We start from the raw sequence: 16,534 nt of genomic DNA, 5'->3' as shown, positions 1-16,534 counted from the left end.
CCCAACTACAGAATGGTGTGGGCGTACCCCAACTACAGAATGGTGTGGGCGTACCCCAACTACAGAATGGTGTGGGCGTACCCCAACTACAGAATGGTGTGGGCGTACCCCAACTACAGAATGGTGTGGGCGTACCCCAACTACAGAATGGTGTGGGCGTACCCCAACTACAGAATGGTGTGGGCGTACCCCAACTACAGAATGGTGTGGGCGTACCCCAACTACAGAATGGTGTGGGCGTACCCCAACTACAGAATGGTGTGGGCGTACCCAAACAAAAGAATGGTGTGGGCGTACCCCAACTACAGAATGGTGTGTGTGTACCCAAACAAAAGAATGGTGTGGGCGTACCCCAACTATAGAATGGTGTGGGCGTACCCCAACTACAAAATGGTGTGAGCGTTTTGGGCTCTGTGCAGGCCAGTCAAGTTCTTCCACATCGATCTCGACACACCATTTCTGTATGGACCTCGCTTTGTGCACAGGGGCGTTGTCATGCTGAAACAGGAAAGGGCCTTCTCCAAACTGTTGCCACAAAGTTGGAAGCACAGAATTGTCATTGTAAAGATGTCGTTGTAAAGATTTCCCTTCACTGGAATGAAAGGGCCTAGCCCGAACCATGAAAAACATACCCACACCATAATTTAGAATTGGCACTATGCGTTGGGGCAGGTAGCGTTCTCCTGGCATCCACCAAATCCAGATTTGTCCGTGGGACTGTCAGATGGTGAAGAGTGATTCATCACTACAGAGAATGCGTTTCCACTGCTCCAGAGTCCAATGGCAACTAGCTTTAAGCCACTCCAGCTGACGCTTGGCGTTACGCATGGTGATTTTAGGTTTGTGTGGGGCTGCCCTGCCATTGAAACCCACTTCATGAAGCTCCCGAAGAACAGTTATTGTGCTGAGTGTAGCAACCGAGGACAGATCGCGGCTGAGCCGTTGTTGCTCGTAGTCGTTTAGACTTCACAATAACAGCACTTACAGTTGACGTGCAGTCACTGAGCTCTTAATTAAGGCCATTCTACTGCCAATGTTTTTCCCTATGGAGATTGAATGGCTGTGTGTTCGATTTCATACACCAGTCAGCAACCGGTGTGGCTGAAATAGCCAAATCCACTACTTTGAAGGAGTGTCCACATACATTTTAATATATAGTGTACAATGTTTTGGTTTAACTTGTTGTGTTCAGGTCTTCTTGGTTCTGGGTTTGTTGTGTTCAGGTCTTCTTGTTTCTGGGTTTGTTGTGTTCAGGTCTTCTTGGTTCTGGGTTTGTTGACTGTACTGTAGAGAACAGAGGAGTCCTCCTCAGCTGATTGTGCTGCTGTGGGTATGAGGAGAGAGAAACAGAAATGTAATAATAATTGCGTCCCAAATGGTGGCACCCTATACCCTTTATAGTGCACTAGCTTTGACCAGGGCCTATAGGGCTCACTAAATAGGGAATAAGGTGCCATTTGGAACACAGACAGAAAATCATCATCACATCACTACCTTGTTATAGACATGTCATAGTAATTGTATTGAGATGTCCATTGTTGGGTTGGTAGTTTTAGGAAAGGATATCACTAGTGGTCACTAGGGGTCAACTGTTTTGCATATTGATGACATCTCCTACAATAAGCAGCAGCATATGAATGACATTAATGCAGAATATGCTCACCAGGTGTCAGCAGTGGAGCTGTTGATCTTCAGAGCAGAGTACTGGACATCTTCTTCCTGTTTCTGGGATTGAGGCAGTTGGACGGTGGAGTACAGAGGCACTTCCTGGTTTTTGGAATGAGAGAAGTGGACGCTGGCGTAGTGAATGTCATCCTGGTTGTCTGTGGGGTTGTCTGTAGGGCTCATGGCCATGATTGCGACGTTATCATACACTGGACTAGAGTCTCCCTGATGGGAAGAGTGGATGGGTTCCAATGGCAGATCAGCCGCACACAAGCCTAAGATTCACCATGTGCAATGCCAAGCGTTGGCTGGAGTGGTGTAAAGCTCGCTGCCATTGGACCGGAGCAGTGGAAACGCGGTCTCTGAAGTGATGAATCATGCGTCATCATCTGGCAGTCCGAAGGATGAATCTGGGTTTGGAGGATGCTAGGTGAACACTACCTGCCCGAATGTAAAGTTTGGTGGAGGAGGAATAATGGTCTTGATCGATTTTTCATGGTTCGGGTGAAGGGAAATCTTAATGCCTCAGCGCACAATGACATTCTAGATGATTCTATGCTTCCAACTTTGGCAACAGTTTGGGGAAGGCCCTTTCCTGTTTCCGCCTGACAATGCTCCTCAGCACAAAGTAAGGTCATACAGAAATGGTTTGTTGAGATCGGTGTGGAAGAATTTGACTGGATTGCACAGAGCCCTGACCTCAACCCCATCTAACAACTTTGGGATGAATTGGAACGCAGACTGCGAGCCAGGCCTAATCGCCCAACAACAGTGCCCGACCTCACTAATGCTGTTGTGGCTGAATGGGAGCAATGTTCCAACATCGAGTGCAAAGCCTTCCCAGAATAATGGATGCTGTTATAGCAGCAAAAGGGGAGACAACTCCCACTCCATATTAATGGCCATGATTTTGGAATAAGATAATCAACGAACAGGTGTCCACATACTTTTTGTCGTAGTGTATGTCCTCTGATGTGAAAAACTAGATTTTAAATTTTTCCATCACATACCACTACTGTGTCTGTATCACTGCCCTTAATAAGGTATTTACAGTAATATATGTGAGATGAGTAGGAAAAAGTGGGAGGCTTGCAAGCCGAAGAACACCATCCCAACCGTGAAGCACGGGGGTGGCAGCATCATGTTGTTGGGGTGCTTTGCTGCAGGAGGAACTGGTGCACTTCACAAAATAGATGGCATCATTAGGAGGAAAATTATGTGGACATATTGAAGCAACATCTCAAGACATCTCAGTCAGGAAGTTAAAGCTTGGTCGCAAATTAGTCTTCCAAATGGACCATGACCCCAAGCATACTTCCAAAGTTGTGGCAAAATGGCTTAAGGACAACAAAGTGAAGGTATTGGAGTGGCCATCACAAAGCCCTGACCTCAATCCTATAGAAAATTTGTGGGCAGAACTGAAAGTGTGTGCGAGCAAGGAGGCTTACAAACTTGACTCAGTTACACCAGCTCTGTCAGGAGGAATGGGCCAAAATTCACCCAACTTATTGTGGGAAGCTTGTGGAAGGCGGCAGGTTAGAGCGTTGGAGTAGTAACCGAAAGGTTGCAAGATCGAATCGCTGAGCTGACAAGGTAAAAATCTGCCGTTCTGCCCCAGAACAAGGCAGTTAACCCACTGTCCATAGGCAGTCATTGAAAATAAGAATTTGTTCTTAACCGACTTGTCTAGTTACATAAAAAAATACTAATTGAATGTATGTGAACTTCTGACCAACGGTGAATGAGATAAAAGCTTAAATAATGTCTCTACTATTATTCTGACATTTCACATTCTAAAAATAAAGTGGTGATCTTAACTGACCTACAGCTGGGAATTTTTAGGAGGATTAAACGTCAGGAATTGTGAAAAACTGAGTTTAAATGTATTTGGCTAAGGTGTATGTAAACTTCCATTCTCAACTGTAGAACAGAAACATTAACTCATGCTCTGGAATGAGGTCTCTTTAGGTTTAATCACCCAAAAGACATCATACATCTCCTGTCAGTGTTTTCTCCCAGAGGCCCATCCTCAGTAGAAAACACACTCCTCTATTATGTTGCAGAAAACAACCATTTGATGCAATAAAAGTATTATAACATAATCTTGCAATTTTGCTCTCACATCTCGCTATCACAGGCCGCGTTCGAGAGCTTCAAAACCCTGATGTATCCTGGGTAAATTGTGACTGACTGATCTGCAATTAATCTTGAGTAGTTATTTATCATACAAGGTGATTTGAAGATGAGTCAATCTCGACTCGCCTTCAAAGCTTGAAAACCAATGATGTCATTCAATATTATAATAACTGTCTACTGTACTGTGGAAAACATGAATAAATTCATCTTTAAGATTTTCAACAGACAATAAAGACCACTGTAATATTTCACACAATATTTTGTATTTATTGTGAGCTAATTTACAACATGATGCATACATTACACTGAATCACACTTTATCTAAAGGAGGTAATAATGAATAATGTCACAAGAAAACAAGTGTGATTATGTTATTAATATTCACGTTCATGAATGCTGTTGCACAATAATGTCTGACAACAATACAAAGTAGATCATTTGTACATTTCAAGAGCACCTTGGTCCAAGAGAGATACACATTACAAAAACTGTTATCAATATTATCCGTATTAGACACTGAGAAAAGAACATTAGGTAATAAAAACATCGAAAAGTCTAAACTATAGATAGTAAACAAATATGTACACGAGAAAAGACAGATATTTATGTTATAAAAAATCTGGAAAAGGCAAAATCCCATAGAAAATAGCAGAAGCATAATCTATCCCATTAATTATCAATCTACATCATTATAATGTCAAGGACTGAGAAATCAACTCCAGCATTTACATAATTACTAATGGTCTGGAAAACCTACTTGTCATGCCTGCTCCCGTTCCCCCTCCCTGGCTGCCCATCATTACACACAGCTGTCACCATCGTTATGCGCATCAGCGCTTCATTGGACTCACCTGGACTCCATCACTTTATTGATTGCCTCCCTTAAATCTGTCTATTCCTCAGTTTGATGCCCCTGTCAGCATTGATGTTGTTTTGTTTCCCTTGTCCAGACACTGTCCATGTTTTGTTTCCCTTGTCCAGACACTGTCCGTGTTTTGTTTCCCTTGTCCAGACACTGTCCGTGTTTTGTTTCCCTTGTCCAGACACTGTCCGTGTTTTGTTTCCCTTGTCCAGACACTGTCCGTGTTTTGTTTCATGTCTGTTATTTATTAAATGTTCACTCCCTGTACTTTCTTCTCATCTCTCGGTGTCTGTCCTCACACTTCTAGATATGACAGCAGGATAATAGAGATGTAAGGCCTTTCTTTGGTTTAGTGCCGAAGATCTACAGTCCAGGTTCTGTGGTGGCTCTCTTCAGTCTAGGTTCTGTGGTGGTTCTCTTTAGTCCAGGTTCTGTGGTGGCTCTCTTCACTCTATGTTCTGCAGTGGCTCTCTTTAGTCCAGGCTCTGCAGTGGCTCTCCTCAGTCCAGGTTCTGCGGTGGGCTCTCTTCAGTCCAGGTTCTGCGGGGGCTCTCTTCAGTCCAGGTTTTGCAGGGGCTCTCTTCAGTCCAGGTTCTGCGGGGGCTGTCTTTAGTCCAGGTTTTGTGGTGGTTCTCTTCAATTCAGGTTCTGTGGTGGTTCTCTTCAGTCCAGGTTCTGTGGTGGTTCTCTTCAGTCCAGGGTCCATGGTAGTTCTCTTACGTTCTCATAATCGGAGGGCTCAGCATCTATCTGAGGGGATGTGTCACTGGGAGAGTCTCACATTCTGAAAGAAGACACACTGATTGAGCACTTTACATCATTTTTATGGACACCCAGCCACACACATACCAGCCACACACACACACACGCAAACTCACTGCCAGGGTGTCATACTCTGGTGACCTGGTCTTCATGTTCAGAGCTGTGTATGTGTCACTGTTGGGGTCCCTGGTAGGGTCAGCATGGACACTCTGGAGAGAGAGACAGAGAGGCATGAGTTCATTGAGACACTAGTCTTTCCATAATTTTCTCTATACCCATTTAAGTACTGTATAAAACACAAACACACTAACAAAAATCTAAATGAATGATAAGAGACTTACTGCCAAAGTGTCATAGTCAGAGGACATGGTCCTCATGTTCAGAGCTGTGTACGTGTCACTGTTACAGTCAGGACGGACACTCTGTAGAGAGAGAGAGAGGGGGGGGAGAGAGAGAGAGAGGGGGGGGGGGGAGATAGAGGGAGGGAGAGAACAATGAAAATAGTATGAAAGAGACTGTAGTGACACAGTGAATTGGTTGTAACTCAGGGTTTCCTAAACTCAGAGCTGGACCCCCCTGGGTGCACGTTTTGTTATTTGCCCTAGCACTACACAGCTGAATCAAAGCCTGATGAGTTGTGGGTGGGGGTCCTGGTGTAACTGATTTACCTGTGTGTCTGCTGTGGCATCACTTCCTCCTGTGGATCTCCTGTAATGAGGAACAGAGTGAGTTCTGCTCTCTACTGGAAGTTGATTTGTTACTAATACAGTTTAACAGTTTCTTTTTACTAAGCAAGTCAGTTAAGAACAAATTCTTATTTTCAATGACGGCCTAGGAACAGTGGGTTAACTGCCTGTTCAGGGGCAGAACGACAGATTTGTACCTTGTCAGCTCGGGGGTTTGAACTTGCAACCTTCCGGTTACTAGTCCAACGCTCTAACCTTCAGTTAAGGGCGTTGGGACAATAAATAAATGAATGAATGAATGAATGAAGTTAATAACAAATCAGTGATATGATAAAATAATAATACAAACATCAATGTTCCCTTCTTCACTCACCTGAATCAATCAATCAATGAACAAAGTAATTTCATAAAAAAGAGTTGGAGTGAAATAATCTTTAAAAGAATCTCTCACCTGAACCACATGAGTCCAGAGAGACAGAGGATGAGAACCAGAACAACCACTATGATTCCTACAGCTGCAGTCAGAACTGTTTGTTTACCTAAATTAAAATATGGATGATATGAGCCCTGGCATATAATAAACTGAACATAAACATAGTCCAGGACAATAATACAATATTTGTTAACTGATCTAATCTCAACGATATATAATTATAAAACAAAGTACAATAGGCCAATGTATAACTATTAATAATAGCTTGAAATGTAATTTTGTATTGAAATATATAAGATGAAACTTCACCTGGTATAATGATCATCAGAGCTGTAGAGTTCCTAGATCCTTTTCTATTCCAGGCCTCACAGTGGTAATGTCCACTGTCCTTAGACTTGAAGTTACTTATGTTGTAGATCTGTCCACATCCATTTAGAAAAGTCTCGTTTTGAAAGTACCAGGTGTATTTGTCCACAGGTGGGTTGGCATCACTGCTGCAGGTCAGAGTCACTGAACTGCCCTCCACTATTTCACCAGAGGGACTGACTGACACTGAAGTGTTCTTTGGGCCATCTGGTGGACAATATGTAACAACAGTGTATTAAATAGTGTTTTACTTGTTATTGAAATATACATTTAAATGTGATCCTCTGATTAAAAGATGAGGTGAACTTACACTGAACGTCCACAAACACAGAAGAAGAGTTGAGACGTCCATATTTATTCTGGGCCTCACAGTAATATTCTCCTCTGTCCTCAGAGATGATGTTAGTGATGCTGTAACTCTGTCCTGATGCTTTTGGTGAGGTTACGTTCTTCTTGTACCAGGTGTATTTGTCCACAGGTGGGTTGGCATCACTGCTGCAGGTCAGAGTCACTGAACTGCCCTCCACTATTTCACCAGAGGGACTGACTGACACTGAGGTGTTCTTTGGGTTATCTAGTAAAGGAGAATTTGTCCGACGGATAGGACAGTAGTATATTTACAAATGATATGTCATGTCAAAAATAAATGATCTGTTAAGTCAGAGAACTATCTAAAACTCTAACTTACACAAAACGTTAATAAAATTAATAAATACACATTTGGAGATGTTGTACTTCAGGACTACTTCATTTAGTTATAATTGTTTTGCTACCTTCTCATTCAAACACTGAGCTGTACTTTACTCACACTTCACATCCATGTTCATGGTCCTAGACCTGTCTGTCCCCATCTCATTCTGGGACTCACAGTAGTACTCTCCAGTGTCAGATGACTGGATTTGATTGAAGACATGCTGTGGTCCTGTCATACTCTGATGTTCACCTCCATTCTTCTTGTACCACCAGGTGTAACTCTGCACAGGTGGGTTGGCATCACTGCTGCAGGTCAGAGTCACTGAACTGCCCTCCACTATTTCACCAGAAGGACTGACTGACACTGAGGTGTTCCTTGGTCCATCTGATGTAAAAGACAGTGGATTTAAAAATCGTACATATTAAATCAGGTAAAAATATTACACAAACTTTCCACAAATGTAATTTTCCACACAATGACTTTTAGAACCAACCTCTTATTGAAGATGATCCATTCAAGTATCATGTGGAGCCAATATCTGTCACTCCAATGTTAATATACCAAACTATCCCCAAGGTACTCTATATGACCCTCATAACCTGGCACTGAGCTCAGATCTTCAGCCTTCAGACCAGACCATTTAGTAAACCAGAAAGCATGTTTGATCTCATGATAACTGGGATATGTGTAGGAGCAGGATATGTTCCCTTTTGACCCCTTCAAGGTACAGATACTCTGATGGGTGTAAGTCACACTCCAACAGTTCTGACCTTAAATACAAAAATACAATATAACATCTCCTAAATATTTTATTGCAATACCTTCCAGTACACACTGATGTTGTTTATGAAGTAGAATACAACTAGTTAACCAGTTTACAGTAGTGAAAACCATCGTTTTTAAATAATGATCAATATTCATTGATTTATTGACAAAAGTCTCGACCTGAACCAAATTGTATTTATATGAAATGTGTATAAAAAAGTCCACACTTACACACTGCAGGAGAGTGGAGATCCTCGTGGCCTTTTACAGCACAGGAGTAACTGTCTGTATCACTAAAGGAGTCTGAGTCCAGGCTGGAGGTGTCCTCCTTTACTTTGTGTCCGTTCTTGTACCAGATGTAGGTGGGGTTGTCAGTCAGAGTACAGGTGGTGCTACAGGTCAGTGTCTTATCCTGATGTCCACCAGTCACCTTCACCTGAAGACCTGGAGAAAAAAACAATATCACTGTAAATCCCTTTATCACTGACTTATCACTCTAATACAAAGATGGAATAAATCCTATGTTACACAGACATAAACACAAACCAAGACAATTTCACGATCTAAATGGAAATCAACAGTTTAACTATATTGAATGTAACTGTACCTGTGACAGTCAGAGTGACTCCAGGATCGCCATAATATCTCCCTCTTGTCTGATCTGTTATAAATCTGAACGTGTACGTAGCTGAGTCTCTCTCTCTCAGGTCTGTGATTTTCAGGGTACAGTCTTTCTTCTTATCCCCATGATACTCCAGACGACCTGCATACTCTTGGTTCTGACCTATATCTTCAGGTTCTATACCAGCCTCCATTTTAGTGAACCAGAAGGTTGATGTGACTTTATGACCTCTGGGATATCTGAAAGAGCAGGTCAGCTTCACTGTTGACCCCTTCAAGGCACAGATTCTCTGAGTGGTGTAAGTCACACTCCAGCCATTCTGCCCCAGGACCGCTGAACAGTCACAGAACACAAGGGTATTACATTAAGCCATTGCCAATTGGCTCACACTGACTGTAGGGTTTGTCCATACTTTGTTGCCATAGTTGCTGAGTTGAGTCGAGTGTGATGAGAAAACACATAAGCATCAATCAGTAAGGTAAGAGAGGTGTGAAAGATAACTACTGAAGTGAACTGGAGACTCCTAACAGAACACAACAGAATAATAAAACACAAATGTAATTTTAATATTTTACAAATGTCTGTAGATTGACAAACATATCAAGTAATGAATGAGACCATACCTGTCACAGACCAGAGAAATACCACCAACACACTTCCTGCTGTTCTCAAGGACATTGTTGCATCTCCCACCCTGCAGTCTTAGAAACATAAACAACAACTCACTCTATAGCTGGTGAATAACTCCACCTGATACATTGAAGTAGAAACTGTAAATGGGGTACAGGGCCTCATTACTGAAAATGAACCAGGCTCATATTGTGTTGTGTTGTATTGTGCTATATGGTTGTCTATGTGAATACTGTCTGTCTGTAAGTCTATTGCACTATGTATGTAATGTGTGTGACGTGTTGCATGTCTGTCTACGTCTGTCTACTTAAGATGACATGAAGTATGATGCAAAAATAATTTCCTAATGGATACATTAAAGTCATCATCATCACCAATCACTTTTTAAACAGATCTGTAGTACTGTAAACACATATTTCTACATTGATTGTTCTGAAGCTGTTTTATTCTCAGAACCCCATTTATAGAAGGATAAATGTTCAATCCTCTACAGTCCGTCAAGCTGTACAGCAGCCTAAAGACTGACCACCAGGTTCAATGACAGCACCTATCCTCAAGCTGTGAGGCTAAACAGCCAGTGACTCACACACGCACACACACACACACACACACACACACACACACACACACACACACACACGCAAACAGTGCAGTGTTACACTGAGCAGGCATTCAAATGTTTGTTTACATGTCTTTTTTACCCTGGTTAATCATCTCATCTCTATGTAGATCAACACTCCTACACTGAGACACTTTATGAATACTGGCCCTGATGTAACAACCAAAACGCAGCTCAAAACATAACAACAAGTAAAATGATACATTACCCTCAAGTATATGACTTATTACTAAAAACAAATAACCTAAAACTGTATTTCAAGATATATTCAACAAATAACCCAAAACTATATATTTTATTGTAATTACAGTACTTACAGAGTGAAGTGAAGGGGAGAAGAGGAGGAGAGGTCTTGTACAGTGCGTTAACTGACTGGTAGTGAGTGGCAGTTCAGTGATTGACTAATATGTAAAGTTGTCAGGACACATGTATGTGATACAGAACTGTCCTCTCCTTCCTCTTTAAGACATTAACATGCATGAGGACCAGAACAGAGTGTCAGAAAAGGGAGGTTACTGTATTAGAGTGGGCCCTACATTTCTATAATGGACAAAATGTCCCCCATTTCCACTTTTCATTAAAAGTACAGAACCATCTTAATATGTTGACTATTCTCTATGGAATGTTTATAATATCTTAGAATGTGTTGCCTTGACCCTCTGAGTTCTACATGGAACAGGTCAAAGTTCCATTCACATTTGGTCAGTTCAATGATGTCATTCATTCGATTCAACAAGCACATTCAATTTACACTCCTCATCAGCTGCATCAAAGTGGTACTGAAGGTTCCAGTGTTCTAGACTAGAGCTCCTCCTACTGGCATCTCAACATTACTGCAGCCTCCAGTCCTGATGTCCTTATTCATTTGTGCAGTAATATGAATAGAATGAATGGATACTGTTCCATTAATTCCAGCCATTCCTCCTATAGCGCTGCCCACCAGCCTCCTCTATTGTACAGTACTAGTAGTATCTTAATCTATCAGAGGCATCCATGAACATCACCATAGCCTGCTGTATTGACTGTGTAGTGTGTTGTAGTCTGCAGTCCATAAATAATGTCCTTTAGCAGATGCTTTTATCCAAAGTGACTTACAGTTAGTTATATGTGCATCCCTTTACGTGCCAACTGAGGTACAGAGGACCATATTCTATAAAGTCGAATGTGCATTTTATCTAAACCAACAACATTGTGTCTCATGTTAATACTACTCCTAAACACAACCCACCATCACTGTGGCTCATGTTAATACTACTCCTAAACACAACCCACCATCACTGTGTCTTAGGCTAATACTACTCCTAAACACAACCCACCATCACTGTGTCTCAGGTTTATACTACTCCTAAACACAACCCACCATCACTGTGTCTCATGTTAATACTACTCCTAAACACAACCTACCATCACTGTGTCTCATGTTAATACTACTCCTAAACACAACCCACCATCACTGTGTCTCATGTTAATACTATTTACTTCAGTCCAGGTTCAACAGCTCCTATCCCCAAGCTGTGAGAATGAATAGCAAGTGACTCACACACACACACACACACACACACACACACACACACACACACACACACACACACACACACACACACACACACAAACTCACACATGCACACACACACACACACACACACAAACTCACACATGCACACACACACTCGCACACAAACACACGTATGCACACAGACAGACACACACACGCACGCACGTACACACACACTTACAAATATACAACAAGCATCTGCAGGGAAGGCTCATAAGGCCTATGGGGTCTGTATTAAAGTCTAGAGAGCTGTTTGATGTGGATGTAGAAAAGGTCAAACACACATCCTACACAGTATAGATGTCAACCCTACTCCCTGTCAGTCTGGTCCTAAAGGGCCCTCAGATAAATCCACTGTGTCATTCACACACACACACACACACACGCACACACACACACACACAGGAGTCCACACACTGAGCAGGGATTCAAATGTTTGTTTGCTTGTCTTTTTTACCCTGGTTAATAATCTCATCCCTATGTAGATCAACACTCCTACACTGAGACACTTTATGAATACTGGCCCTGATGTAACAACCAAAACACAACGACAACTAAAATGATACATTACCCTCAAGTATATGACAAATGACTAAAAACAAATAACCAGAAAATGTATTTCAAGATATTGTCAAGAGTACTTACAGAGTGAAGTGAAGGATAGTGTGTGGAGACAGACAGTAAGTGTCAGTTCTGTGGTTGTTACATAGTTAGGACCCAAGTAGCGGATACAGAACTGTCCTTTCCTTCCTCTTTAATACATTAACATGCATGATGACCAGAACAGCACATCAGAGAAGGGAGGTTACTGTATTAAAATGGGCCCTACATTTCTAAAATTGACAAAATGTCACCCATTTCCACTTTTATTTAAATACAGAACCATGTTAACAATATGTTGACTATTCTATATGGAATGTTTATAATATCTTAGAATGTGTTGTCTTGTCGCTGTTGTGCAAATGGAATAGACAACAGGTGGAAATTATAGGCAATTAGTAAGACACCCACAATAAAGGAGTGGTTCTGCAGATGGGGACCACAGACCACTTCTCAGTTCCTATGCTTCCTGGCTGATGTTTTGGTCACTTTTGAATGCTGGCGGTGCTTTCACTCTAGTGGTAGCATGAGACAGAGTCTACAACCCACACAAGTGGCTCAGGTAGTGCAGCTCATCCAGGATGGCACATCAATGCGAGCTGTGGCAAGAAGGTTTGCTGTGTCTGTCAAAATAGTGTCCAGAGCATGGAGGCGCTACCAGGAGACAGGCCAGTACATCAGAAGACGTGGAGGCAGAAGGAGGGCAACAACCCAGCAGCAGGACCGCTACCTCCGCCTTTGTGCAAGGAGGAGCAGGAGGAGCACTGCCAGAGCCCTGCAAAATGACCTCCAGCAGGCCACAAATGTGCATGTGTCTGCTCAAACGGTCAGAAACAGACTCCATGAGGGTGGTATGAGGGCCCGACGTCCACAGGTGGGGGTTGTGCTTACAGCCCAACATCGTGCAGGACGTTTGGCATTTGCCATGAAACCCCAGTCCAGGGTCAGTATTCACAAAGTGTATCAGAGTAGGAGAGCTGATCTGGGATCAGTTTAGCCTTTTAGATCATAATTATATGGACCGTCTGAGACACTTTATGAATACAGGCCCTGATGTTACAACCAGAACACAGTTCAAAATAAACCAACAAGTACAAAGATACAGGAAGTCATGTGATGTTTGGCTAAAAACATCAAAACTAAAACTATATTTCAAGATATTGTCAAGCGTACTTACAGAGTGAAGTGAAGGGGAGAGGTCTTGAACAGTTAGTCAACTTACTGTCACTGTGTGGAAACAAGAAGTAGTCTACTATAAGTGTTAGTAGAAGCAAGCGTAGCCAATGTGTGAGTTCTGTGGTTGACACATTTTAAAGTAGCCTCGTCAGGCCATTAACATGCAGGAACAGCATGTCACATAAGGGATATTACTGTATCTAAATAGAAAATGGTCTAAAGTCAGCATACTGTAGTTACATTTCTTTATATGAGGAGTGGACCTACATGTTTTACAAGAGACAACATGTGACCCATTCCCATCACTCCTCATCAGCTGGTACTGAAGGTTCCAGAACAGATGAAAGGGGAGTATCTTTGGTTCCAGTGTTCTAGACTAGAGCTCTCCCTACTGACATCTCAACATTACTGCAGCCTCCAGGCTTCATATGTCCCTACTAGTCCAATGAAAACATACAAAATAGAAGGTAAAATAACATTTGAAAATGTTAAAAATATATATAGAATAAACCAGGCATGCACGTAAAAATACTGTGTTATTGGGACTTGAACTGGCGTTTGAATTGAGTGAACTAGTGATCTCAACTAGCTTGTTAGCTACATGAAGAGGCTGTTATTCACCGATAAACAAGCATTTTGGTGCATCACACAGCTACTCTGAATGTACTGGATTGTGAACAATATGATGTGCTGCCACTGAATTACAGCAAGACCCCATAGTTAGCGAGAGAGCTAGTTAGTTAGCTGTCATTTAGCTATCAACATTAGCTAGCTAGAAACAACAGACAATAGTGAGCTGTCATTAGGCCAAGGCCAAGGCAAGCTGCTCTGTATATCCACTTCTTGTGTGAAAGAGATGTCTTCAGCTCACTGATCTTCAGAACAATGGACCCAAAGTGAACCCTGACATCCATATAGCTAAATCTGTCTGTCTGTCTGGGATTATTGTGTCCCATTGTGTCTGACTGATGCGTGTTTTTAAATGACAATGATTAATCTTTCATGTAATTGTTTATTGCTGCTTCTTTATTGTTATTTTATTGTGTAATTCATTTTTTAAATCATTTTTATCATTTAAAAAATCTATTATTTTGTTGCTTAAGGGCTTGTCAGTAAACCATTTCACAGCAAGGTCTACACCTGTTGTATTTGGCGCATGTGACAAATACAATTAGATTTGATTTGTGTGTTTTGCTGCTGGTCATTGCTCCCTCTGACACTCGGTTTCTGAACCTCTAAATGTCTGAGCCGTTTGGGGGGGTTCTACTAGCTGACATCTGGAATTGTTTTAAGGTGGTCATACCATGGATCATTTAGCTATTTGATTTTGAAATATAGTACCCCTTTTGGTAAAAAAAAGAAATACATAAAAATGATTTTATAAAACATTGAATTAGTCCTTTACTGCTGTAGCCCATATAAACACATTGAGTAACACATTCATAAATGGCTAAATTAAAAAAAGACATAATATTTTGAAGTGACTGTCCTATATCTAGGAGATATAACAAAATGTGTTTTTTTTGGGACACATACACTATACAAAAGTATGTGAACATCCCTTCAAATTAGTGGATTAGGTTATTTCAGCCACACCCATTACTGACAGATGTATAAAATCCAGCACACAGCCATGCAATCTCCATAACATTGGCAGTAGAATGGCCTTACTGAAGAGCTCAGTGACTTTCAACATGGCACCTTCATAGGATGTCACCTTTACAATAAGTCTGTTTGTAAAATTTCTGCCCTGCTAGAGCTGCCCTGGTCAACTGTAAATGCTGTTATTATGAAGTGGTAACGTCTAGGAGCAACAACGGCTCAGCCGTGAAGTGGTAGGCCACACAAGCTCACAGAATGGGGTCCGCTGAGTGCTGAAGCAAGTAGCGTGTAGAAATCATCTGTCCTCGGCTGCAACACTCACTACCGAGCTCCGAACTACAACTGGAAGCAACTTCAGCACAAGAAATGTTCGTCGGGAGCTTCATGAAATGGGTTTCCATTTCTTAAGATCACCGTGCGCAATGCCAAGCGTCGGCTGAAGTAGTGTAAAGCTCGCCGCCATTGGACTCTGGAGCAGTGGAAACGCGTTCTCTGGAGTTATGAATCACGCTTCACCATCTAGCAGTCATACGGACGTATCTGGGTTTGGCGGATGCCAGGAGAACGTTACCTGCCCCAATGCACAGTGCCAACTGTAAAGTTTGGTGAGGAGGAATAATGGTCTGGGGCTGTTTTTCTTGGTTTAGGCTAGATCCCTTAATTCCAGTGAAGGGAAACCTTAACGCGACAGCAAACAATGATATTCTATACGATTCTGTGCTTCCAACTTTGTGAAAACAGTTTGGGAAAGTCACTTTCCTGTTTCAGCATGACAATGCCCCCGTGTACAAAGCAAGATCCATACAGAAATGGTTTGTTGAGATCGGGGGGGAAGATCTTGAATGGCCTGCACAGAGCCCAGACCTCAACCCCATCGAAAACCTTTGGGATCTTTGGAACACCGACTGCAAGCCAGGCCTAATCGCCGAACATCACTGCCTAAGCTCACTAATGCTCTTGTGGCTGAAGGGAAGCAAGTCCCCACAGCAATCAAATCAAATTGTATTTGTCAAATACACGTGTTTAGCAGATGTTATTGCGGGTGTTAGCCAAATGCTGTAGCGAAATGCTTGTAGCAATATTCCAACATCTAGTGAAAAGCCTTCCCAGAAGAGTGGAGGTTGTTATAGTAGCAATGTACAACACACCAGCTGTATGTGACCAGGCGGAAAAACCTTTCCAAGTCAAACTACTACACACACTCTATATCGTTGTCACCATATTAGCTAAAGTAATGTCCTAGTCAACATAGTGCAATGACCTGGCCAGATCATAAAGGAACAATTGTCCAGACAGAGGATTGAGTTTACGAATGTACGTTTTATTAACCCAACTCCACACAGGCTACAGTTTGGCCGTAG

General features: G+C 42.1%; 1 protein-coding gene across 4 annotated transcripts; it reads right to left on the bottom strand.

Annotated features, from left to right (window-relative positions):
* Positions 1-4,044: 4,044 nt before the first annotated feature.
* On the bottom strand, positions 4,045-13,683 carry LOC109878259 (B-cell receptor CD22-like). 4 transcript variants are annotated; one of them, XR_004208245.1, is made up of 12 exons: positions 13,573-13,683; positions 9,615-9,692; positions 8,977-9,324; positions 8,601-8,813; positions 7,719-7,988; positions 7,221-7,484; positions 6,854-7,117; positions 6,563-6,650; positions 6,094-6,484; positions 5,767-5,847; positions 5,542-5,634; positions 4,045-5,447 (listed from the first exon to the last, which is right to left on the bottom strand). XR_004208245.1 is itself a non-coding variant. In XM_031818445.1 (12 exons), exons 2-12 carry the CDS (start codon positions 9,667-9,669, stop codon positions 5,427-5,429), a joined length of 1,737 nt encoding a protein of 578 aa, XP_031674305.1. In that variant the 5' UTR covers positions 9,670-9,692; positions 13,573-13,678; the 3' UTR covers positions 4,045-5,426. The 4 variants fall into 4 exon arrangements, 2 of the variants coding, with proteins under 2 accessions (XP_031674305.1, XP_031674306.1); XM_031818445.1 differs by having other exon boundaries at positions 6,094-6,133; positions 13,573-13,678; XM_031818446.1 differs by having other exon boundaries at positions 4,046-5,447; positions 6,094-6,133; positions 9,615-9,685; positions 13,573-13,619.
* Between the last annotated feature and the right edge of the window lie 2,851 nt (positions 13,684-16,534).

The sequence above is a fragment of the Oncorhynchus kisutch genome, unplaced genomic scaffold (genome assembly GCF_002021735.2).
Source record: "Oncorhynchus kisutch isolate 150728-3 unplaced genomic scaffold, Okis_V2 scaffold1391, whole genome shotgun sequence".
Classification (NCBI taxonomy): Eukaryota; Metazoa; Chordata; class Actinopteri; order Salmoniformes; family Salmonidae; genus Oncorhynchus; species Oncorhynchus kisutch.
Note: the sequence above shows the minus strand (reverse complement) of the source record. Positions and strands in the feature narration are given on the sequence as shown.